The 25,743-nt window shown below is 42.3% G+C and overlaps 3 protein-coding genes across 9 annotated transcripts in view; 1 reads left to right on the top strand and 2 right to left on the bottom strand.

Annotated features, from left to right (window-relative positions):
- Window positions 1-16,590, top strand: part of LOC125765025 (gonadotropin-releasing hormone receptor) — a 39,436-nt gene extending 22,846 nt beyond the window's left edge. Inside the window, exons 3-6 of one of the 2 annotated variants that reach the window (XM_049429868.1) lie at window positions 3,695-3,878; window positions 11,896-12,104; window positions 12,243-12,373; window positions 15,518-16,590. In XM_049429868.1, the coding sequence (XP_049285825.1) occupies window positions 3,695-3,878; window positions 11,896-12,104; window positions 12,243-12,373; window positions 15,518-15,848 (855 nt within the window). In that variant the 3' untranslated portion in view covers window positions 15,849-16,590. The remainder of the gene's footprint in view (window positions 1-3,694; window positions 3,879-11,895; window positions 12,105-12,242; window positions 12,374-15,517) is intronic. The other variant, XM_049429869.1, reaches the window with a different exon arrangement.
- LOC125765000 (angiopoietin-2-like) overlaps window positions 1-25,743 on the bottom strand; it is a 201,689-nt gene that overhangs the window by 90,988 nt on the left and 84,958 nt on the right. The window lies entirely within an intron of this gene.
- Window positions 16,652-21,349, bottom strand: LOC125764922 (RNA polymerase-associated protein CTR9 homolog). Its single transcript, XM_049429648.1, has 4 exons — window positions 20,679-21,349; window positions 20,498-20,596; window positions 19,497-20,429; window positions 16,652-19,428 (listed from the first exon to the last, which is right to left on the bottom strand). Exons 1-4 carry the CDS (start codon window positions 20,718-20,720, stop codon window positions 16,825-16,827), a joined length of 3,678 nt encoding a protein of 1,225 aa, XP_049285605.1. The 5' UTR covers window positions 20,721-21,349; the 3' UTR covers window positions 16,652-16,824.

Raw genomic sequence — 25,743 nt, forward strand, 5'->3', positions numbered from 1 at the left:
TACTAATCGCTGCTCATAATCAAACCGCTTAACAAACGTGTCCTAAACGATCCGCTTACGACCCTCAACTCACCACCCCGGCATCCATGAAATCACGGTATCAATTTACATGGTAATTTTGCTCCCTTTTATCGCACCCATTGAGTCAACAGAATTGGGCCCGAAAATTGAAATTTTCCACCATGATGGTAAAATTCGTAGAAAATTGTCATCAACACTTTAGCGTGGCGTGGGTAACATGGGCTATGTACTGCTTAGAGCTTGAGGCATTTTGAACTGCCCCCATCACGCGGTGGTTGAATTATGCATGCTGTTGTTCCTTTTGGCGTTTCTTTCGTGACTTTACTGTAGTGAGAAGTTGCTGTTTTCGTCGGATGGTGTGACATTGTTTCGTCAAATATGTATTTCGTAGAACTCATGCCTCGAAGATTGGAAATGAACCTTAAGCCAGAGTGATAAAACCAAAGGAAGCTTGTGTTTGGTTCGGTTTTTTGTGCTGTAAATGTTTGTTGTTAACTTGGTTTTTGTCTATAAATTATTGGCTGATTTATGCGTAGAAAACATAGAGGCTTTACAAACACACGTATGTTGTGGAATTTTCAATCACTCATAGTATCTCCAAGTATTTTTACATCATTGCTACATGAGGCTCAAATCTTTTCCGTTCTATGTAAATGTCTTCAATAAAGCTCGTTTTCGACTACTTCAAACTCATTGTCAACAAGAAGATTTCTTCTTTGCTAACGCCCAAATGCCTCCACTGAATCTCAAACTACTCGATCAACCTACGCTCCAGACACGAGGTTCCGTGGATACGCGGCTAGATTTACATTGCATCATGGGTATGCTTCAAATTTCAGATTATTGAAGAAAACGATAAACCCACGATAACAGACGGCGAAACTGTTTTTTTTTCTTTCTTCTGACGCACATCGTGAAATAATCGGAAATTCAATATAGAATTCAAAATTTCCACTAACCAACTCTCACCCCCCAAAAAAGTCAATCTGTTCCGACCAGTATTGGAAAGTTTGGTTCCCGTGCGAAGTGTAAGTTGCCACTTGACATTCATTCGAAAACATCCCTGATCAACGGATTTCATTCCCGTAGTTCGTGGCATCGTGGCTTTTCACTGGAAATAATGGTACGAGTATTCCAGTGCACCAGACTTTATCCTTTTGCTCTTTTCTGGGGAGAAAAGTGTTTGGACTGTTCTTGTATTGCTCTTAATCGCAATCGAGGATAGGATTTGCTGTCGCCGGAAGATTTGGTTGCTAATGCTCTACAAAGCACTTTTGCGGAACCGCGTAAGAAGAGTCTTCACTTTACAAGCTTTTGGCGTTTCGGGATTTTCCTGGCTTATCAGAAACTGTACGCTCTTCGTTTTAATAAAAATGTTCTCAGGACCCTTTCGCTTACCGGTAACTCCTTAGGCCGTTAATTGAGCGTACGATTTCGAAAATTAATCAAACTAACTCTAAATCAATTGAAGTCGTTTCGTAGAATGCTGCAAAAGATCAGAAGCAATATTTCCTTTTGAATGAAACTTATAAAGCGACCTTACCACCATCGATAAAAGGCCTAAGGAAAGGGGCAAGATATTGACGAAGTAATAACTGCTTTAAACGTTTGGTCACCAAGATAAAACGCCTAAAGTTATGCATTTCGCCAAGGAAAACTTTCATATTTTGTTCCTTTAAACGGCTTGTTCGCCTTTTCAACCAAAATTCCCTTTGTTAAACCTAATAAAAAAGCCGAAAAAAAGTGTGATGAATTTAAAGCTCCGAAAAAGATGGCTTGTCAGTTTGTTTACCTTGTTCCTGTGCTATGGTTCATGCTGCTTGGTCCGATTTCCGTGGATTAGAAGTGATGTTGACTGCATCCAAAAAGAACACGGAGAACGAGTATTGAGAAATGGAGTTTTTTTTTGTTAACGGAATTACGCTTCCTTTTCAAAATCACAACCAGCCGTATTTTTCCCGGAAAAGCTGTCAGGATCACTTTTTGTTGTGTATTGCGTAGCAATCGGGTGATCCCGCCCTGATGCTGTGCTGACGTCGGTTTCTTCTCTTGCACGTATCATTTTGAGCCACTTTGTTCCCTAATGTTCCCGCTGCGTGTGTCAACTCGGAACGGAATTCATTTATACAGCTTGAGGATGGTAAGGCTATCAATGCTGCCAATCACTCAATTATGAAGTATCGTTATTGACGACATCCAAACACAGGGTTCCGAAGCCTAGCGTTACGCAATTTCGTAATATGATCCGTATTTGCTCTCGTACCTACGCAAATGGTGTGATCTTGATGACATAGGAAAATATCTTACGCATTTGTTTATTTTTCTTACGCATTGTTTCACCCCCAGATGTACTTTGGTTTCATGATTTAGAACTGTTATTATGGTATATGGGATACTTTCCGATTTTATTTCGCCGAATAAATAAAAGACATTTTTTTACATTACAAATGTTTCTATTAAAATTTAATATGGAAAATAGGGAGTAAAATCTCAAAAAGACAAAGAGCAAAGAACTTTTCTTGTGATTAATATTGAATTATTAAACGTAAACCTTGTTACGCTTTGTCGGCTGATTATTTACGGAGATACTTCACACGGGATGCAGATATTGCTCGACCGAAATTATCCCACAGAAATTCAAAAGAATCACAAGGATCGTCAATTATTGTTATTTCCGAAAGGGGAGGGAGTAGAAAGTTATTTTTAAAGCGAATTCAATATACAAGTACAAGCTGAAGCCGCAATATCGCTCACGGAGGGCAAATGTAAACAAGCCTGTGATGATGCGTATGGTGGAACGGATTATTGTCTTCGGTCGGTTTTTTGTGCCACAGGTTTCTTACATGTGGTAGCTTGTTTCGTTTGCTTCCAACCAATTTTGTTTAGAAATTACATTGCTTGTGACAAACCCGTAGGGTTCGGTTAGGATCATTTTTCATATTTTGTTGTAGACTTGTGATAATCCTTTTTCCTTACGCTTGCACTAGAGATATACTCCTACATAGTGTGTAGGAAAATGGAAATTGGATACAAAATGCTCAAGCTTCACCAAATCTCTGGACAATTTGTCTCACACCGGTTGAATTATTACTTTTCCACACAAGACTTATCCTTTAGTGTTGAAATGATTTGAAACGTCTTACAAACGATTTGGCCAGCTTGATTAGCATGTGCTTTAAATCAATTAAACTTTTCCACACAATCGCCATTAATCAGCATTTAGACATCCGCCACTAACATTGAAGCACGTTCATGAACCCTGAAGGAAAATCTGTCCCAATCTGGTTCGGTTAAATTCCGGAAAGGTGGAAACATAATTCTACTACAAAGCACCAAACCGAGCCTTGGGCGTGGTTAGATAACACTCAATGAACCCGCACTCTCTTAGCCCGGATGAATGAATTGGGCACCGCAAAAGGCCACGCCATTGATCGTCGGCAGGTTTATTTTTGGGGGAACGGTTTTCTGCGGTTTTTCCTGACAGACAATGAGTTGCCTACGCAAGCGCCCGAAGCTGTTAAATTAAACCTTTCCATAGTGTCGGCTGGTTCACCCTAGCTACAATAAGCTATTCCTGGTGGCATGGCTATTAAAGGATGTTTATCATTTTCCATTTCATTTTCCTCGACCGTGTGTTTCAACTTATCTGTTCTTGCTTTTTCCCTTTTTTCAGTGGATGATATTCCGGGTGGCGAAAGGACCATTTGTGGAGGACTTTTACCAGTGCGTGACACACGGTTTCTACACCGACCGATGGCAGGAGCAGCTCTACACGACCTTTACGCTAGTGTTTATGTTCATCATTCCGCTGCTGATATTAATCGGTACCTATTTATCAACGTTCATGACGATCTCAAGTAAGTGTCGTAGCTGTCCCAGCGCACTCGCGAAAAGTAAACTTACCCAGAAGTCAGCCGTTAGGCAAGACAAACGAACCAAAAAGCTGTAACTTCGACTACTACAAACCTCCACAAAGCAAAGATCCCCATTCTACCAGAACACCGGCAACAAATGGGTTCACTAGCTAAAGTTAAATATTTAACTCCATAATTCGCGCACGGGAATCGAAATTGCCTACAATCAGCATACAATTTGCTCCCATCTCAAAGGCTTCATCTTGATGATGTTTGTATTTGCGCTGACTTCGAGCGACTTCTGTGACGACTTTGCCACCAGGAACAATAAACGGCAAAGGCTTTCCCGAACGAAGGTGATTAATTGCCCGGCCAACAATTAATTTGGTAAATTGAGATTTTTGGATAGCTGTTTGCCATAAAAACTGCCACTGCCTTCGCAGTCGAAATTTGCTTTGGTCGATTTACGAATCGTGGTGTTTTTCCAACACCGATGCCGGTTTATGGGGCCCGATTGACAGCACGATACGAACGATATCAATCTTGTTTGCTTTTTACTTTCATTTGCTTTTCAAAAACTTCCCTCTTGGGAAGGGAGGGTCGAGATTCGATCTATCGATTGTTTCTGGTGCTTCCAATTCCAAAGCTTCCTCTTACAATGTGATGGTACCTACTTGGAAGAATAGATTGAAGGATAATAACCACTCAGTTAGGCTAGCGCGGTCATGGTTCGTGAAGCGTTCCTTCAGTTCAAGTCAATGCTCCCTCCAATGTTCAGCAATTCTTATCTAATTATAAAGAAAATCCTCTTACTTCTTTGCTTTTATCCTGGAAGTTTAGTTTTAAAAGTTTCACGTAGAACGTGGTTGTTTTGTTTACTGTTTAAAACTCAAGTTTGGTGATTTATTTTATCTTCAAACAGAAGCTACTTTCATAAAACTTTCCCAAACCGTACACAGTGCCAAAAACCAAAATAGTCTTATCATCACAGTAAATGAAAACCATGCTAACTAACCTCAGCCATGACACACCATTCATCAAAGTATCATGAGAACTTGTCATTAATTAGTTGTATCGTAACGAAATGGACTCCACTCACGACACCGAACCCAGAAATGGACAGCAAGACGGGGCTGCAGTTTTCCTTCAAGCTTTTCCCTCTATAGCTCTGTGGTTTGCCACCGGTTAGAAAATGGCACCGATTACTCTCGACCAAGAAACAGATTGTTACGGTAAACTGCCACAGAATAGAGAGAGAAAAAAAACGTTTCTATCCGCTTATTGCAACATGTTGATGATGTGAAGATGCTCAGATTGCACGGAACATAAGTAGAGTTGAATGAAGCAAATGGGCACACCAGTTTCTATGAATGGTTCATGCTTAAATTATGGTCTAATTCCACTGAATTTACTAATGTAATTGGTGTAGTGCTTTAAAATTTAATGCTTATTGTGTATGAAATATGACGCTATTGCACCCACATTGCAGTTCCAGGAACCATAAAGGAGGTGTTTTTTGCACAAAATTTGTTAATATAGTTGCATTCAAACTAGTAATAGTCGTTTTTATTATGAAATAATCTTTTCATAGCCTTACAATGTATTAATCTGGAACCTAAATTGATTCGATATTCTAATGCTGACTATGTTGATTTCCGGATTGCATACCCTCTGGCTTCTGTAAATAATTTCGCCTGTGCGTATGCAATGCAAATAACAAATCGTCAATTAATTATAATTTTATTGATAAACACTGTTTACTTACCTCCGGGCGGAATCCAATTAAATGCTTTATTGTTGGTCATTTGCTTTCATCTTTACCTTTACTGAACTCACAATTAAAACAAAAGCATTCAGATTATACATATTGTGAAGCTTCTGTCCGCATCCTTATCTGAAAATTTGCCATCCCAAAATACGGTTCAGATTGACTTGTTTAGATATCCTGCTTTTTTCTTACTTTATTTCGCTTGCTCAAACCTTTCCCTAGTGCCACTGGGCGGATTTTAATTAAGAGGTTCTGGTCTGTTTCGGCACATTCTTCACATTCGCATTGCTGCAGGGTAGCGAAGCACAAAAGGTTAGAAGTGGCCTTCATCCGGTTTGTGCGTTTTAGAGCTTTCTATTCCTGCCAGACAAACAGAACAAAGTTCAATTCCAGATGGAGTTCCCGTTGCTGTATTTGCCTGATACCGATCACTGTCGGTAGCAGAGCGGCTTTGTTTGCTGCAAATTGTGTAATATTGTTTATTCTTGCCACACCATTGCACCATACAGGGACCTCAACGTTTATTGATTGGTTTGCATCAGAAAAAAAACACCAAAAATCGTTTTCATATTTATCATTCTAAAGTAATCTCTCTTTTATAATTAATTCACTCGTGTAATACACACATCAAAATGAGGAAAGGCCCCTTCCCATTGCGTAACCTTTAATGCACACAATAAAGCGCGTAATATATTTGTGTGCAAACGTTTTAGCGGCAAAATGGAAGGACAAAACACAAAACCACTTGGACCTTTCCATTCACTATCACGTTGCGGTTGAAAACGTCCCAATTTCGTAAGAAGAAAGAAAGCATCCGCCAGCCTATTCATAACAGATTGCTTTCACTCGATTTTCATCTCCAAAGCCAGTCCCATCAATCACCGAAGGGCTCGTTTGCATCGGATGTGGAAAAACCTTTTTCAGTGCTCTACCTTTCGTCGGTTTGCGAAAGTGACCGATAGGGAAGGGGGGGGGGGGGGGGGGGGGGTGTGGTAAAGGTCCGTGTGCGGTTTTTGTGCTAGATCCGATAAATTAATGCCAAATCATCACTACGTTTCGGTTTCCCTTTTTTGATGGAAGCCTAAATGTCCTACGGTATAGTAATATATGATAGCAGGTCAAGTGCTTCCAAGAATGTTAATGAAGGAATTTAATTTTTATTTCCATTCTGTAAGCATTGGTCTAAAACTTTAATTTAAACAAGCAACTTCAAAGCAAAGTAAATATTCCCAACTTTAAAACTACCACTCTCGATAAATATTGACAATAGTCTTGAAATTTGTCCTCTTAACACGATGGCTTCGATGTACCGAGTGATTAACTTTTAAATTCTTTCGATCGATTTGTTCCAATTGATTTAGACTTTATCACTCTACCGGTTCAGGTGTTTGTTTAAAGCGTACTTCTGTGAGACACATTTTATTTACTGTGACACACAGTTTTACAACTTTTTCACCGGCTGTTAAATAAATCATCTCATGCTGCTTGATGCAACCTACGGTGCAACGAAGTCAATCAATCACCACCGGAAGCCAAACGATGGATAGTGCTGTAACAGGTTCAAAGTTGCATCCGTTGGCAAACTGCCCAACGGATTTTTTGTGTTGTCTCTTCGCATACGAACGAGGAAAAAAAAGCTACTCGCTATGATCGCCTTTGCCGATGCAACAACCATGCGTCTCCATTTCAATTAAGTTGTACCACGCAGCAGGAAACTGCTGTTGGCTAACATGTGTAACGAAGTTGGGTAAAAAAAGGAACGTTAATTGAAATGTATGGCAGACACATTCCAACACTTTTTGTGTAAAAAACAAAATCCCCTAGAAGCTTTTAGGACACAATTTTAGAGACTGAAAGTCAATGTATAAAAGAACTATTTGATGTGTTTTTTTGTAGTTTTTTTTTTCTTTTTTAGGCACTGATATGGAAAAGTTGCTCTGTTTAATTTTGTTACACAAAAATACCACCATTCTATGCACACTATTGTGTGTAACTTATTCTTATGACAAAGAGTTAAAATTTCAAAATAAAAAAAAAATGTCAGGTCATTCCTGTTGCTGACTTGCGTGTACTTTAGCGGCAAACAAATAAAGTTTTCCCTACATATTATTGTCCGAGAACCCTTTTTTGTGCTCGGAACATATCCCTACGGATCAAATACAGCTCCGAATCCGTATCAGTTCCTGGAAGATTCGTAAAACTAACCCAAAACTTCCCCACACAACAAACGAGTTGCGTGCCTCTAAATTCTGCCCCAAAAGTCAGCACAAATACAAGCGGAAAACATGTAAAACAGGACCAGGCTTATTTTTGTGTGGTCTGAAGTTGACCAATAAATCAGACAGTAGGCTAACTGTTGCAGTACGCACACACACACCACCATAAGGTGTGGACTAAAAATATCTACCGACACAGCATCATCGTGCCATCTGCCACAAGGTCAAGAAGCACTTTCCCTTTTTTTTGACACGAAACCCGATCCCGAATTTCGACCATATTGAAATGCGGCTATTTTTGGTAACCATATTGCTTTCTTTTCGTAGAATCCTGTTTTCTTGCTAATGTGCGCTTCACGAACTTGTCTCACACAATATGTTCTCGTGCCACATTCCAACAAAATCCCGAATGTTTCCCCCCCATCAGGAACCAGCTCAGCTCAACTCGTAGCGTATGGAGAAATGTTAAACTTTCTTTCTACAACATTCTTTGCCGTACTGCACAAAGTGTTGCAGAAAAAAGGGGAAAAAGTTTTTAATTTCACCGTATGTAAGCAATGTGCAAGTGATCGGAGCGAATGAGATTAAGGATAAAATCTGTCCGGTGCAGACAATTCCTGTTGCTAACGCTTATTTGCGTTCGAACGCTGCTTGACAGCTTCTCGCAACAGCAGCAAACAAAAATGGAAGAAATAAAGCTCCCTACAATGCATACATTACACATTCGATAAGTGATTTTTATAAACCACCCGTTCGATCGTTTAATGCTTTTGCCACCGGGTGTTCTTTACACAATTTCGATACAAATTGTACGTCTTTCGCTGGGGAAGCAAAACAAAAAAAACTCGAACGCCAAACATTGTCGCACAAGTTTGTAAATTATTTGTTACGCTTTGTTTTCGAAACTACTTTTCCATTGCACCGAATGCGTACGACATAGTGTTATAAATTAGATTCGATTTAAAAATCGAACGAACGAGTATTTGGTGGATGGCAATGGGAAATTTCTCCTGAATCAAAATAATGGAAAAATGAAAAGTAAAAATTATATTAAATTTCAAAAAAAAATTTTGCTTTCCTCACCACCGAAAAATGGTACCAAATATCAACATTCACAATCAAAATTCGTCTGAGAAAATTATCCTTCCCGTTTTTTTTTCACTTCGCCCAAAGTCAATGGAGGCGCCTGGTACGTTTCAATGGTTGCACACGCGGTGCTTGCGGGCCTTCGGGGGAAAAATGGTACCTAATCCGATTATTATAGTGTAATAGAAATGAAGTTGGGGTTGAGTTTTTTTTTGCTTCTTTGGGGTAGCGAATAAAAATCAATCATACACCCAACCGCTGCTCATTTTTGACGTCCCAAAAGGGGAGGATTACTTGTTGACAGTGATAGGATTGCTCGGGCCAACAAAAAAGCCTTAATCAAATTTTGTGGCCCATCATTCTTTTTTCTTTTGCTCCCACTTTTGAATCCACTATTTCGGTACCACCAAATGATTTATCACTTTTCATCTGAAATTTAATTTGATCGCTTTGTTCTTATCTGCTGAATGATGAATACATTTCACTGTATTTATAAATGTACAAAATGTATTCTTTTACAACTTCCACCACGGAAAATGAAATTTTATTTTTTCTTCTACATAACTGAACACCTACCAGCGTGTGTGGGCTTAGCTACAGAATTTAACACATTATTTTAAATGACGCCCGACCTCACCGCACCATGTTAATCTGTTTAGTCTTAAAAGTTTGCCCCCAAAACTCGTTCGCGGGCTTCTCGCGTGCCGCGTGCTCTCGGTTTTGGCTTCGTATCCCGCTGTGTTTCGCACTGTGGTTGCAAATTGTGGTTCTCTAATTCAATAAGCGAACATACCACAAAACTTGACTCCATCGTCACAATTTCATTTTCCGGGGGAAAATCAGCGCCTAATGAAGATGCTTTCTTAGAAATGAAGCAAATTCCGGGCGGACGTTGTTATTCGCACACTTTTCCTTTCTCACGCCACGGTCGCACGGGAGTAGAAAATCAAATTCTACTTAAATGCAAATATTTCGACAATCGTCCAAAATGATCGCCTAATCCTTCCCTTCCAGATGATTTTCGTTTTGCTTTCCCTGCAAAAATCGAAACCATTTCGAAAGGTTAATGCTGTGCTGCAGTCACCGTAACTCGAGAAAGTGCTTTTGGGTAGTCACATTTGTCAACTCGTTCTGGGAGGAGTGTTGTTGTATACTTTTTTTTACATTCGACCTGTTAACGGTTCCATCGCTAACGATGACTGAAACTGATATACATCCATAAATTTTCACCTTAACTTGGGTAATGCTTTCCTCACGGTACACCATCGTCACAGCGGACCACCAACCGCTATGAAGAATGGAGTGTTTTAACAAGCGCCAAACAATATGGCCAGAAGTTTTGCGAAGCACTTGAGAAATAAACGCCCGACCACTGAGAGCAGAACGGGACGCACGGTTGTCCTTTTACGTCGGTGCCGTCGGTTTGCGCTTTTTGGCCAGGATCGTTGTGATATGGCGTTAGCATAAGTTCCCGTTCTTCCGCACTGGCTTCAAAACGCTTCTTAGCACAGGCTTAAAATTCATACTGCGTGCGTCTCGTTGAGAGAAACCTTTCGGCTTTCCGTTGCCATGGTGGTTGGCGACCGTTTTCATCATCCGTCCCGTTGTCGAACGTGCATCGGTCGGGGTGAAATGTGACCGCCGCGCTCAAGGTTTGACGGTTCGAAACCATTTACTGCGTGTTGCGCGGCACTGTGCGAACGCGTGTGTGCGTATGGAAAATTAAATTTCCGCTCAGGTGCAAACGGACGTGCGAAAGTGTCTCAACAGCAAGAAGAGGAAAAAAATCCACGGAGGATGACTTTTATAGCAAAACAAAAAGCATCAAACGCTTTTGGTATGGTTCCAAACTGGTGCTGACTGCTTGCGATATCGAAAATAGGACTTTTGAGATATTTTTAATTTATATTCCTGTCACCATTTTTCGGGCTGGCTGGTGTTGGTTATAAAGTAATTAATTTACCTATAACGTACTGTTTTTATTTTTGGCACCCTCAAGCGTTCTACATTAAAAGAGCATCTTTTCCTCTTTTCTGTTTTAATATAATTTGTTAAACTTTTGTTTAGCAATGTGTATTCTAACAAACTTTCACCAGATAACGTGACTTGTTGGGTAGAAGGATGCTTCGTTCTAGTTGGTGGTATCTAACAAACAGCATGCAACACGTGCGTACTGTGCATCATGCGAGTACGTGCACATGTCCTGAAGATAATTAAACTTTCCCAGAATCGAATGCAATTACGTTCAATATGCTATCTATTTTCACTAGGTGACATTACTTGAAAGTACAGGGATTTTTAAAATGATTATTACAATAATCGAAACAGCTTACTTAATATCATAATTCAAACTTATTTTACGATAACATCAGCACGACAAAATTCGTCTAATCTGTGTTTAATAATACAAAAAAAACCCAAAATAATCCAAAGATTAACATTTCTTTTCCGTGAAAAGAATAAATCCCACGACAGCTTTAATGCCAAAAGCAAGCAAAACTAAATTGAAAATTGTGGTTTTATTCGTGTTTGTGACCGCATTTCGTTACACACACTGCATTGCAGAGTGCTTCATCCGGTAATATAAACCGGTAATATTATCCGGATATGAACGATCCTTCAACAATTCGATCCACACTCCATTGGGAGGCTCACGGGTTTTTAATGCTATTTTTGGAACATTTCTTTCCTTTAACGGACAAAAAACATCATCATACCAAACACTAAACCGGTCGATAAATTATCAAATATTAGTACCACATTATGGAATCGATCCTTTTCTGACTGGTCGATACCGTAATCCTTGTATCCCCATGTTGAGGAAATGGTTCCCACGGCCAAAAACATAAATTGGAGGTTTTTTTTCCCCATTAAATGAATTCTTGTGCGTTCCTTTTTTCTCTGGTTCTCACTTATAGTGATTTTAATGCACACTTTTTCTCCCTTTTAGGTAGTGAAAAAATCTTCCGCATCGACACATCGGCCGTCGACCGGACAACGTACTATCGGCGTTCCGACACGAACCGCCAACGGTTAATACACAAGGCGAAGATGAAGTCCCTCCGGATATCCGTCGTCATCGTGGTGGCATTCGTCGTGTGCTGGACACCGTACTACATCATGATGCTGATATTCATGTTCCTGAATCCGACCGAACGTGTAAGTATTTGCTCCCCCCCCCAAATGTATGCATTTCGTCAATATTTACCCATCACCACCTATTTCACATTACCATTTCCTCTTCTCTCTTTCTCTCTTTCTCTCTCTCTCTCTCTCTCTCTCTCTCACTCTCCACAGTTCGGTGAGGATCTGCAGTCGGGCATATTCTTCTTCGGTATGTCGAACAGCTTGATCAATCCGCTGATATACGGTGCGTTTCACCTGGTGCCGATACGACAGCGACGCAATCAGTACAATCAACATGTAAGGTACATATACTCGAGCACTGTTTCGGTGTGCCGCTAAACTGCATTTCCGCTTCCGTGTCGGTGTGTCGCTAACGTTCTTCGCTTGCGCCTAAGTGTGTTCGCTTCCGGTTTTCCGACATTTCCGCTTGTCGAAGGTGTATAATACGGAACCGGGTAGAAATAGCAATCGTTTTTGGGAGCACTTCATTTCGTAGCGAGATTTGGTCGAATTTAGATTGATGCAGAACCGTATAAAAGCCCGATAGTCGAGTGGTGAATAGCCTTAGAAGAGCCACATAAATGTAGGTGCTTATGCAAGGCTCGTAGCACCATGAAATGGTAGTTCATTTGTTAGTTAAGCAGTCGCATCCGGTTGTGCGGTATGTTATCAACTTCATTACCAAAAGCATACTCCAACATCCCATAGAGCGTTTTACCTTTTTCTAAGAATCCCTTTCGGTCTATTACACATTTTTTTCCGTACAGAATGACACCGGAGGATATTGCCAAATATTCCAACATGTTACACCGGTCATGCATATTGCATACTTTAAGGGGAATGGAAGGAAAGCTCTTATCGAAAAACGCCTAACGTTATGCAATTCGTACAACAAACTGTTATTTTTATCTTCTTTCCTCTGTGACAAAGACTGAGTTAATTGGGTGCAATCGTGCTAAAGAAAATCATTTATGACACTCTGGTGTAGTTTTCGTATCGCCTTTTCCATAATGTAATTGTTATTTCGATGCGGCTAAGGAAGCCGCAATGAACCGGTACAAAACCTCCCGAATTAATAGCCTTTGCACGAACGGTTTCCATTCCATTTAACCTTTCCAACCCCTTGTATTTAACAGCCTTATTATGTCAATGTGTTCAATAGCAAACAATTCCACCATAAAACGAGCTAACAAAGTCCCCGGAAACGTAATCCTTTTTCTAAACCGCAAATGCAAATGCAAAGGAAAAATGTACGAAAAGATTTCAACTTTAAATTCCCATAATAAGCGCCAGGATAACAAGTTCACCATTTGTTTTAGCCATCATCAAGATGTTTGTGTCTTTCGACGGTGATCTTTTGAGCCAAAGCAAATGTTAATGCTTCACGTGCGGAAAGTGTTGCTGGATTAAAAGTTTGTCTTTCGTCGTCCACGTTCACGTTGGTGTGCAGGCGAAAATTGCACAAAACTTCTTCATATTTGGTGACGCAGGGTTTGGCACGTCCACTTGTGGATTGTGTGTGTGGATTGTCTTTCTGCGAACATTCATTAAGCATCGTAAGCATCATCTCTCGGAACAACTTTAATGGAAACATATGATTGCCGCGAGACGGCTTGAAGTGGAAACGTAGGGAAACAATTTCAATTATCACGACCCTAGAATGAGGTTCCATTAACCTCACGCGTTGTTTCCAAAACTTATGATTAAAAGACCAAATGAGCGTAACGATCGCGTTTTGGCACGCGTTGGCCTCCGGTAGAAGTTTGGCGTACCCCGAATGTCGTAATAAAGTGTATGCGCTGTTATTTGTTACTTTAATGCCGCACGTTTCAGCATGGCTTGCAGTTCAGCTTTCGTTGCAGCGTTTTCATATTTATTTCGTTACCGTTTTGTAGTGAGCTTTACCTGTGGTACCTGTTTTGTCATAGCAAAGTTATCCCACTTATCTTATCTGGTGCTCATAATCTAGCTTTTATATTATTTTGCGTTAAAAGAAATAGCCATGGAAAAGGATAAGAAAGGTTGAATCTTTTTTTGTTGTGGAACATGAGGAAGAGTGTATCGAAGGGAAAGAGTAAAGTGAATCGAGAAGATACCACTACAGACTGTCCTTACGTTTGTTCGAAAAGAAAAGGTTTTTCGATACAGGGGCTACAGTAGGGAGACAAAAAGACTTTTGCTGCTTTTTTTAAGCTAATAGCAACGACGGTACCAGATGGTTTCACTAGCTCGTAGCCCAACAATTAGCATACTTTCGAAAGGCTACAAAACTGCTTCTAAGGAGAGTGTAACTTGCAGCAAAGTTGCTTGCGTGTTGAATAGAGAACAAAGGAAAATGTTAGGGTTTAGGGTAACAAAAAGAATCGGTATCATAAAAACCATCAGCCTAGAATCATTTCATATTATGCACACCGAAGGGTAGAATTTCATCAGCTTTGTTTGTTGTTATAATGTTGCTATATTGATGTAAATTACTCACGGATTAAATGGAATAAATTCTTAAGAGGAACCAAAACATGCTTAAATGCATCAGTTAAATAGATTGAGAAATAAACAATCTGCTACAAAGGGCATTACTAGCAAGCAAACAGTTTTGTCATACGGATTGCATGATTTTAGGCGTTTTAAATGTAAAAGGTTTGTTCCAATTGAGGAATCGGTGCCTCAAAGTATGCAATACGCATTACAAAACGCATTCAGTTTTTGCAAGAGCTTCTTGTGTTGTGTGCATAATGCTATATCTTATGTACTTTAACAAACAACCAGCAAATGCAATGCTCGTAATATAAAAATAAAAGCTTAAACCTTAGTGTTTCCCATCACTAGCAGCTGCTTACTGCATGTAGCACTTAGCAAAAATCGATTACACTCTGTATCAAACTACTTTTTAATGTACAAAATTATTTAATGCCCGTTTTGTTTGCTCTTCATTCTTCGATGTGGATCAACCCCGAAACCTTCACACACTTCACCTTCCATCCGACTCTGCTTTTACGCTGATTGATTTTATTTTTGTTATATCGCATCGCATCCAAGAAACCCATGCTTCTTTATGTGCCAAACCATGTGTCAAGATAGAAAAAAGGGTGTTGCAAAGAAAAAGGGATTATGATGATCTTTGTATGTACAGATACACACACACACTCACACCCATATCTGACTTTGCACGAACGGGTACGACGATCTCATCATTTCCACATCAGCGCACACATCTTTCGCCTAGACAAATTGCGTTTCTGTTCGCTTGCAGTAAACAATAATAATAGCAGTAAAGCAGACAGCAGCTGGAGTTCAATAGTAAACAGTCGAGAACAAAAAAAAACCGAAACGAAAAACAAACCTTCAACTCATGCCTTTAAAATCATCAAAGGAACCATCTGTTGATCAATCGGTGTGTTGGTGCGCGCACATTCTTTCTTTCTTTCCTGGTTTTCCCTCCTCCTCAGGGAAGGCTCTGTGTACTTTCAGCGGTCGTCCACCTTCAACCATCACAATGGCCACCAGCGGAACCTGAATCCGCACATCAAGTTTTCCAACTCACACTCCAACCTGCCGGAGGAAATATCGCTCATGTCGCTGGAAAAGGATCTCCGCAGCCTGGATGAGAACGTCAACCAGATCCACCAGAAGGGTGGCGGCGGTACAACAGGAGGAGGAGGAGGAGGAGGTGGAGGAGCAGGACTTGTCGGTGGATCTCGGATCAAACGGCGCAGCTTCACCAGCAAGTTTCTTTCATTTTCCCGCCTATTTCAGCGCAATCATCCCACTAAGCTTTAAGAAAAGAAAATGGTGCACGCGCGCCTGTATGTACATAAGTCGGACAGATGAGAGAGAGAGAGAGAAAAGAAATGGCGACGCAGAATGCTCTCTAGGTTATGTTTACCGTTTAAAGTTTATCTGATAAATTATAGTTTTAAGCGAACGGTATCGAATGTTGATGACTTGCAGGAAAAACCACATGCAAACGGGCAGGGCCTGAGCTTCTGGGAAGCGAGTGCATCAGCTTCTATCGTTAAACATATTTGTTAACTGGAGGGGAAAAATACATAACGGCAGCTACTATACGAAAGGTGCAGCTTTCTGTAATGCATCCTTTGAACGGTCTCGAAACTGCATTATGCATAAAAAAAGACATTGCGTAGCGTCCGAAAGTCTATTGTACTGTTGCTGTAAATGGCATTGTAAAACTCGTTATTACCATTCTCATCCATAGTCTATTGTGTGTTCAGTAAAAACACATCTGTGAGTCCTAAACCGCTACACAAAGAAACGTTTGTTAGAAGAATGCATAGTTTTGTATAAAGGAAAACAAGATACAATGCAGGGAATGTAAACGAAGGGTGTAAAGTGCGTGTGAGCAATGGTGTAAGAAAAGAGCAAAATAATTCATGTTTACTAAAATGGCAGCAAAATGTAAATGCAGACAGATAGAGAGACCCGCAGCAGGTTGTTGAACTGAATATTCCGATGAAAGCGTTGTTGTGCAATGTTTTCCGCGAAGAAACATGTGGTTAAACCGAAAGAAATATATACATACATATATTTTTTAATAAAAATTACACTACAATTATACGTTCCCCGATGGTGTTGGAGTTTTGTTTATTGTTTTTTCGCTCAGCCTTAAACCTAATGGCATACACGTGTGTGCACATTCCTACTATTGATCTTAATTTCTGAAACATCGAGCCTTCGAGAGCTCGTATTAACTGTAACATTAAAGTTGCACAAGAAATCTGGTATCGTACGGTGCCATTTACTCCGATTCCGAACCCGAAACGGATTTGCGTGAGATCGGTGAAGCTTGCCTGCTGCCCGAACCAGAACGCGACCGTGATCGCGATCCGGACCGAGACCGGCGACTACCTCGGCTAGCCCGGCTTCCACTGCGGCTACGACTGCGGCTACCACTACGGCTCCGACTGTGGCTACGGCTACGGTTTCTACCACTCTTACGACTTCCAGCGCTATGGCTTCGGCTTCGGGAACGGCTTCGGGAACGGCTGCGGCTCCGGGACCTACTTGGGCTGCGGCTACGGCTACCAGATCCGGAACGGCTCCTCGACCGCGATCGTCTGACACTTCCCGAACGGCTACGCGATCGGCTACGGCTACGCGATCGACTACGACTACGTGAACCACTTTTAGCACTTCCGGCACGGCTCCCCGAACCCGAACGCGATCGCGACCGCGATCCGGACCTAGACCTCGATCCCGACCCAGAGCGTGATCGTGAGCGCGATCGACGCTGCGATCCGCTCGAGTCTTCATCGTCCGACGCAATGCGGCGCTTGCGTTTCGTTGCCGGTGCTCCCGCCTCTCCGCCCGATTCACCACCACCCGACTCGTCGCCGCTCGCTATCTTCAACCGGCTATCATCACTATCCGATTCACTCGTCGATACGGTAGCCTTCGAAAGGATGCGTCCCTTCTGCTTCGACGACAATCCTTCATCCATCGCCTTCTGGCGCTTCTTCTGTCCAGCCGAGCCTGCCTTCTTCTTGCGCTTGCGCGATCCTTCTTCCTCCTCTTCGCTTTCCGAATCTCCACCACTGCCCCGCCGTGCCTTTTCCTTCCGTTTGCGACTACCGCCGCCCTGCGATTTGCGCGGTTTCTTCTCACCCTTGCGCTTGCGCTCCTTCGGTGCACCCTCCTCACCACCGCTGCCGCCCATCCCGACCTCACCCCCGCTCGCATCCGAGTCGGAAATGTAGTCCTTCCGTCCACGGCCGCCTTTCTTCTTCGCTTCGGGCGCCGGTTCGGCAAAGAACAATGCGTTCTTCGTCTTTTCCTTGTACTCCTGGCGCTTGAGCAGCATCTCTTCGTGCGCCTTCCGGCGCATCTCCTCCATCCGGCGCCGTTCGTCCGCCTGGCGACGCTTGAACTCCTCCCGCTCGAGCTCCTGCTTCTGGCGTAACGATCGCTCCTCCTCGTCGATCTTGCGCGCCCGTGACACGTGGTACTGCGCTTGTTGCAACAAATCCTGACACTGGTTCGCTTCCGTTTCGGCGAGCGCAATGTTGTACCGGGTCTTGTCACCGTGCACGGACAGATAGGTGAAGTACTTGTGTGCCAATCCCAGCTCGTGCACCGCCTGTAGCACCACGCTCAGTACGGACTTTTCGTCACGCAGCACAAACGTGGCCAAACGCTGCAATACGAGCGCAATGTTGAACAGCAGCACCGTGTCCTGTGGGGCGACACGACGTGCCTTCAGCAGTGTCATCTTTGCTTCCTTTAGCTTGCCCGCACGGAAATAGGCACGGGCCAGATACTGCATCACCTCGACATTGTTGTGCCGGTAGAACTTCTTCAGACAGTTTTCGTACATCTGGATCGCACTAATGTACTGCTTCTGCTCCACGTAGATGTGAGCGATGTTGATCCACACGTCGCAAAAATCGGCCGTCGCTTCACGCACCTGCGCGAAGATGTCGCGCGCCTCGATGATGCAACCTTTGTGTGCCAGCACAGCACCGATACCGTTCGCCGCCCATATGTTCTTGGGATCATTTCGAAGCACCTGCTTGTAGATGGCAAGCGCTTTCTCCTGATGCTTCTTCTCCTTTTCCTTGTCGCGGTTCGGTTGGTGCAAGCTTTGAAGCCAGAAATTACCGAGCGCAATCAGCGAGTATGCATCGCTCGAGGTGGCCGGGTTCTTTAGAATCGTTTCGAAGTTTTTCTGCCCAAGCGTCCACTGCATTTTGGCCAGATGCAAATTTCCCAGCAGCGAACGCGTGTCCGGATTTTCCATGTTAATCTTCAGCGCGTCTTTGAAGAAATCGGACGCGACAAAAATCAAACCCTTGTCACGCGCCATACAACCGAGCCGGAGATAACAGTCGATGTAGTTCGGGTGCTCCTTCAGGATGTCTTTGTACAGTTTGTCCGCCTTGTCGAACACTGCCATCGCTTCGTACAGACGGGCCAGATTGTACGTCATCGAGACGGAGATCGAATCGTAGTATTGTGCGTCGTGCTGCGCCTCAATCTTGGCACGCTCGATCGCCTGCTCTAGTTTGGCCATTGCCTCGTCCAGATTGCCCAACCGGTAGTGCAGTGCGGCCACGTTGTTCAGTATCTCCGGCGGTATGTCCGCGTTTACCTTTTCCGTCAGAATGCTCGTAGCCGTACCGTACGCTTGCAACGATGCGGGCAGATCATTTTGCTCGAGGATTTGCGCCAACTCGATCCACGCTTCGACATCGTCCGGGAACTGTTCCGTTACCTTCTTCAGATGGTTCTTAGCAATGTCGCGCTTCGACTGGGAGGATGAAATCGCATACAGCGAACCGAGAATCTTCATCGTTTCATAGTTGCCCGGTTGCGCTTTCAGCACCTTCTCGAAGCACTGTGCAGCCTGCAATACATTTAATGATCGGTTATCTTTCTGTTCGAAACGTCCCCCAACGTCCCCTGTTCACTTACGTTTTCCGAATCGCCTCTATAGATGTACATCTGTCCGAGCCCAAAGTGTGGCAACACAAAATTTGCCGGTGCAAATTGAGTCGATTGATAGTAGTACTGAAACGCCTGATCGTAATCACGCTGCACGTGAAACGCACGTGCCAGCTGATAACAGCTTTCGGCACGCATCGCTTCATTTTCCGTGTTGTGAAACGCGTGCAACGCCAAATGCTGCACCTTCTGGTAGTCCTTTTTGAAGAAGAAATGGTTCGCCAGATGGTTCAGCACCATCGGATTCGTCGAATCGATCGTGTACGCTTTCGACAGCATCTGTACGCCCATACGGTTCGATTCGGGTTCGTGCCGATTCAGCTTCAGAATGGCTAATCCAACCAGCGCACCAACACACTGCGGTTCTAGATCGAGCGCCCGCTGAAACGCTAGCTTTGCCTTGTCCGGGTTGTTTAGCTTCAGAAAACAATGACCCATACCGAGCCGTACGGCGGCTGGACAGTTGGGGTTCGTTCGCAGCGCTTTCTTGTAGAACGCCAGAGCACCCCGATAGTCCTTCTTGTTGAACGCAATACAAGCCTTACCGAGCAGCGACGGAATGTTAGAGGGCGATTGGTTCAGCACGAAATTGAACTGTGCATCGGCTTGGTCCATCTTGTCACCTTCCAGCAGACAGAAGTAGGCACGCCCGAGCAGATGGTTCTGATCGTACATGATGATCTTGTCCGCCGTCGTGTACAAGTGTGTCGCCTTCGTGAAGAGATCACGCTTCTTGTCCTTTGACTTTTCCCGGTTCGCCTCCTGTACGTAGTAGGCGGCCAGCATATCGTACGCACGCATCTGATCCTTCTCAAAGTCCCGATAGTGAATGTTAGCATCCACACGGGAAGCTTCGAGAATTTTGATGAAATCATCTGTTTTCTTCTGCTTGTAGTACGCCAACTGTAGACGTAAGCGAATAAATAATTAGCGTTGACGAATCGTTTCAAACAAGCATCGGTTACACCTACCGCAACGGTGACCCACGTATTGAGGTGCGAGCGTTCTTGCCGCAAGATGCCAAGCACTTCCTCGCCTTCGGGAAGTTGTTCCGGATCGAGTTCTATGACCTATATAAAAACGGACAGCAAGGTAAGCACTGTTCGGTCGCACAACGAAACATTGTATTGCAATGCGAATATCACTATTTACCTCGTCCGTATCCCTCAGCGGGATTTCAATCGGTGCAGCCATGTTTGCCGCCGGCCTTCAGTGAAGACTGCGTAATAAACGCACGTTCACCACACACCTAAAGCTGTTTAAACTAGTGTTCCCGTGTGTGAAAAGAATGCACAATCTAGTGCTGATGTACTTAAGCTAAAACTCTGAATATAATTGTCTGTTTTAACACCGTAAACTTTAAACAAATTTCTACCAACTCACAAACAACGCGACCGAACCGAATGTGAAAAGTGAAATGTGCTTGCGTGTGTGCGTGTGTTTATTTGATATTTTGACTGCGTGCTTCGCGGCTTGTCAAACCGTTTATACAGACGAGGTGATTACCTAGGCGATGATTTTACGAGGGATATTTTAGACAGCGCCATCTATGTGTGAGCGGAGAGAGTTATTAAGAACACACAGCAGGAGGAGGAGCATATTATAGCGAGGCTGCGGGAGTGTGTGTGTGTACGGATGCTCAATCAGTTGGTCGTTGACTACAGCTTGTATAGAGCGGTTATACAGCTTACAGGTGGTTAATACTAGAGATGTGCAAAGTGAGTAAGAATGAGAAAGTGAGATGAAACGTTGTATTAAACGAGTTTCGTTCACTCACCACGAGGAGTTTTAGCGACTCTTGTTTTACTTACTCACTCATGAGTGTAGGCATGAAGTGGTGAGTCGAGTTGCAAAAAGAGTAAATACGTGCGTTGAAACGAAAATGTTCGTTTTTTATTATTTTTAATTCTTTCTTTTATTTAAAACATCATTTGAGTGAAAAGAAACTTATTGCAACCAATTGGCATTAAAATAAATTAATTTAATTTTTTTTTGCAAAATTTCTCAAAAAAATGGCAAGGGGTAAGCCTTATGAAATTTTCGAGTCGAATTTTTTTTACAATTTTTTTTCTGATTTTTTATTCCTTTTTTAATTTAAAGCATCATTTGAGCGAAAAGAATCATATTGCAACAAATTCCCATTAAAATATATCACATTTATAAATTTTGCTACATTACTCAAAAATGAGGAAAATTTTACATTTTCTCAAACAGGGTATGGAACTTGGTTCCTCGAATAACTTCTGGCGCAGACATTTGAGGGCATGGCCGTCCGAGAAGAAAATGTAGCCATTGGTGCCATCTACCGACCACAGGTTAAAGATTGGCGATTCGTTGGATACCTACCGAGTTATAGGCAAAACTTGGTGCAAAAATGAGCCTTATGAAATTTTCACATTTTTATAATTGTTTTATTTTTTTTCTATTTTTTTTATTCTTTTTTTAATTTAAAACAATATTTGAGTGAAAAGAAACTTATTGCAACCAATTGGCATTAAAATAAATCAATTTAATTTTTTTTGCAAAATTTCTCAAAAAAATGGCAAGGGGTAAGCCTTATGAAATTTTTGAGTTGAAATTTTTTTAAAAATTTTTTTCTGATTTTTTATTCTTTTTATAATTTAAAGCATTATTTGAGTGAAAAGAAACTTACTTCAACCAATTCACATTAAAATAAATCAATTTATAAAATTTTGCTAAATTTCCCAAACAAAATTATGAAAATACTGACCGCGAGGAACTGATTTCAACAGTGCTGACCGGGGAGAGGGGAGCCATTTTGGGAGACCGTAACTGAGAATTCTCTCGGCCCCTAAAACTCTGGTTGCGATGATGGGGATGGGGACGGGGAGGCGGGAGGGGGGGCTTGGTAGGGTTGTTTGGGGTTAATATCTTAACCACTCATCATCTAACTAGCCCAAATGATTCCCTCTTTAATACGCCATTCTACCTTCACCATGATTCCTTTGTGTGAATAAATAATTGTTTCTTATTTATCTATCCTCTTGTGAACATCGTCATCCGACGGAATAGGCCACAATCGTTCCACCGCTGCACAGCTGCATCGATTAGATAGCCGTAACGAATCAAGAAAACTCGACATTTTCCCCCTCAACACGGCACACACACACACAAGCGGCCCGGTGCTAAGTACTTTTTATTTGGCGTTAAATTTCCAAATCAATAGCATTAAAGCAAATAATGATGAGTGTGTTCGTGCAACAATAAAGTATCCTTCCATTCTTTCCATTCGTCGCACAATTGCGTATGCGGCGACAAAGCGTCTGGATTGCGCAGAGCGATTCTTCATACGCGATGTCCTTTCGAAAAAACGGTTGCCCCTTCTTGTACGTGTCCTTCCCGACAGACGACGGGCTTGTATCGCTGCGCTCGCTGGTCGAGTCTTTCTTCGCATTACGCAGGACATTGTGAGTGGCTTAGGTAGCCTGCGGCCAAAAGAGGCTTTCCATGCTTTTTCATTCAGAAAATGGCATCCGTACCCGATCGCTATAGCATTTCGCAAAACTCATTTCAACAGGCTTACATGCCTCGGTGTGCCACTCGCCGTGACCATGTCAAACTTGTGCTAAATCCTTCGCATCAGGTTTGATCTTCTCGTACCCGTCTCTCGGTTTCGAGTGGTTGTACAGTCACACTTTTCCATTGTTACTGGATTGTTGTCCACCTTTCTTCAACGGTAAGAAGCAACAAAAAGTATGTACAACCTCGGTGACTGGCAGCAATTATGTCAAATTAGAAGAATAAAAGGGCGATCTGTTAGCAGAATTGAAAGGAAAACGATCAAAGCCAATTATAAACCCCGAGAGGACGAACACGCTCAATTGTGTCCTTTTGCGTCGAGTTTTTTTTTCGCTTTTCTTTTTCCATCTCGAAAATCCATTCCTTCGCTGCCTTAAAAGTCATCCTACACAAATCATCGGACAAGCGCAACAATCGGTTGCGCACGTTCAGCTCGATCTCGTGCGCGGTACGCGCGTTTCGGCACGATAAAGATCGTGTACACCACATGCTCGGCCACACCCCAAAAGCACTCTAGCCAGGTGCAGCTTGAACAGGCAATAGAAAAGAAAACTTTGTCCTTTCTACAGTATAAAGCATTTTGAGCAATTTTATTGATAAACCACCCCTCACTGCCTCCATACCGTTCCGAATCAGGCTGCATTCGCATCGAGGAATAGCCGAACAAAGAGTATCCATATCCATATCCTTCAAAAAGGATCGCTAACAAACCGTGCCAGCCACCGTGCCACCCTGTCGTGGTCCTTTGCCACTTACTCACATGTACCTACATGTATCCAATATGTGTAAACAAATGTTATTTTATTGCGGCACAATTAGCCTTTAACCATCACAATCCAATAGAAAGGGTCGGTTGGAAAATCTATGGAAACAAAATATCAAGGCATCGGATTTGAATCGAAGGGTATATGGAAGTAATGGTTTGTATTTGCGCAAACGATTCGACCGATTGATTAAAAGAAACTACCAAATGTTATATTGAAGTCAAGAAGAGTGGTAGTTTATTATACTAATTTCTTTTAATATTTATACACTCGATTGTATTGCACTAAAAAAATTGTTTACTACTCCAAAAAAATGTACAGTGATTCCTTAATATTTATTCCATAAAAAAAATATCCCTAAACACAGTTGATTGCATACTTTTAAGGCGCTATAAAGCCTTTTGCAGTTATTTAAATTCTTCGTGAGTGATTCAACTCATTAGGTGAGTCGCTGATAGCCGCGAGAAATGAAATTCATGAGTTGAATATCTCATTAGTGAGTTAGAACAGGAAACTCTTGTATCTTAACAAGTAAATTGATATTCCCTTTTCCAGTAGATGTATTTGTGTTATTAAAATTATATAAGTTTTTAAACTCGTCAAATGAGTCAGTAATTCTTATGTGAATTAAAGATTTATTGGTTTAATTTTCCAACTTTTCATTATGGATAGCGATACATGCAGTCAGGAGCCTAATTAAAAGTAATCAATGCACAATTCATGCATTATAACGTGGGAAAAATCAACGTTGCACCGTTAGCGAAAACCCCTTAATTTTTCTTCCGGTCACAAAACGAACCGCTTCGACCGCTCGAGTTGACATTGATATGGTGCTTGAGGAGTCTTTTTTGTGTTAAGAAAACTGCTCGGAAGGATTCGGTACAGGCAGCAGGCAGCGAACGTGTATGGAACATGCAAAGTGTCCCGCTATTCATACCACTCAAGCGGACATTTGTGTTGAGTGCTTGGACGGGGTGACATTCGGTGAAGAGATCTCCGAAAACAACTCGAGCGACTTCGTTAAGTCGGTGAGTTTCCCACATACAACAGGCGACAATTTGTTCCAAACATGCAAAGTTGGCCCCTTTTATAGCTTTCTTTTGCAGCGGGTGCCTGTGCATTTGCTAATCAATATTTACAAAATACGGGCAAGCTGTAATGCGACCACCACTTGTGGAGTGTCTCGATTTCACCTAGGGCATTTTTTTTGCTGTTGTTTTGTTGGTTGTTGGTCGTTCAAGTTTGAACTTCTGAAACGTGATACACCGAAGATGACGAGAGTCAACTTGATGTCAAACCGAATGTACCGAAAGTACATTTGCGGTCAATGTTTTGTGTCGATGTGTAGTTGCTCCCAAAAACCGAGGTTTGTTATTTCCATTCTCGTTGGGAAAGTAATCCGTTAAACAGTACTGTTTTCGTTGCATAGCAACCATCCCGAGACCACCATGCCAACTCTATTATTAATGTAGCTTAATCCAATAATTATGGTAGCGCTATTGGGAAGGCTTTGGAAATAAATCCCATGCTCGTACATTTCACGCGACCCTTCACATGGACAATGGCAGGGCTTTGTAGACTTAGACTAGGTTATAGTGAGTCTGATGCATTCTTTTTTATTAAATGCAAGTTAGTGAAACTTTTTGATGCCATATTTTCATTCGATCACGGTAAAGCGACAAACCCCCTAGCAGCTACTTGTGGAGTTTGCGTGTTGCTTTAAATGAACTGTTTATTTACTGACAATGTATCCCTATTAACCAGGTCGCATCCCTCCCGGCAACATTGTTATCAACATGCATTCATTTCCTCGTCAGCAATTGCAGTCAAGCGACGCATGTAGACAAATATTTACACAAAACAAAACCTCAACCCTCGCGCCGGTTGTTCCGTTCCGGTGTACAAAACGATCG

Source organism: Anopheles funestus, chromosome 2RL (genome assembly GCF_943734845.2).
Source record: "Anopheles funestus chromosome 2RL, idAnoFuneDA-416_04, whole genome shotgun sequence".
Taxonomy (NCBI): Eukaryota; Metazoa; Arthropoda; class Insecta; order Diptera; family Culicidae; genus Anopheles; species Anopheles funestus.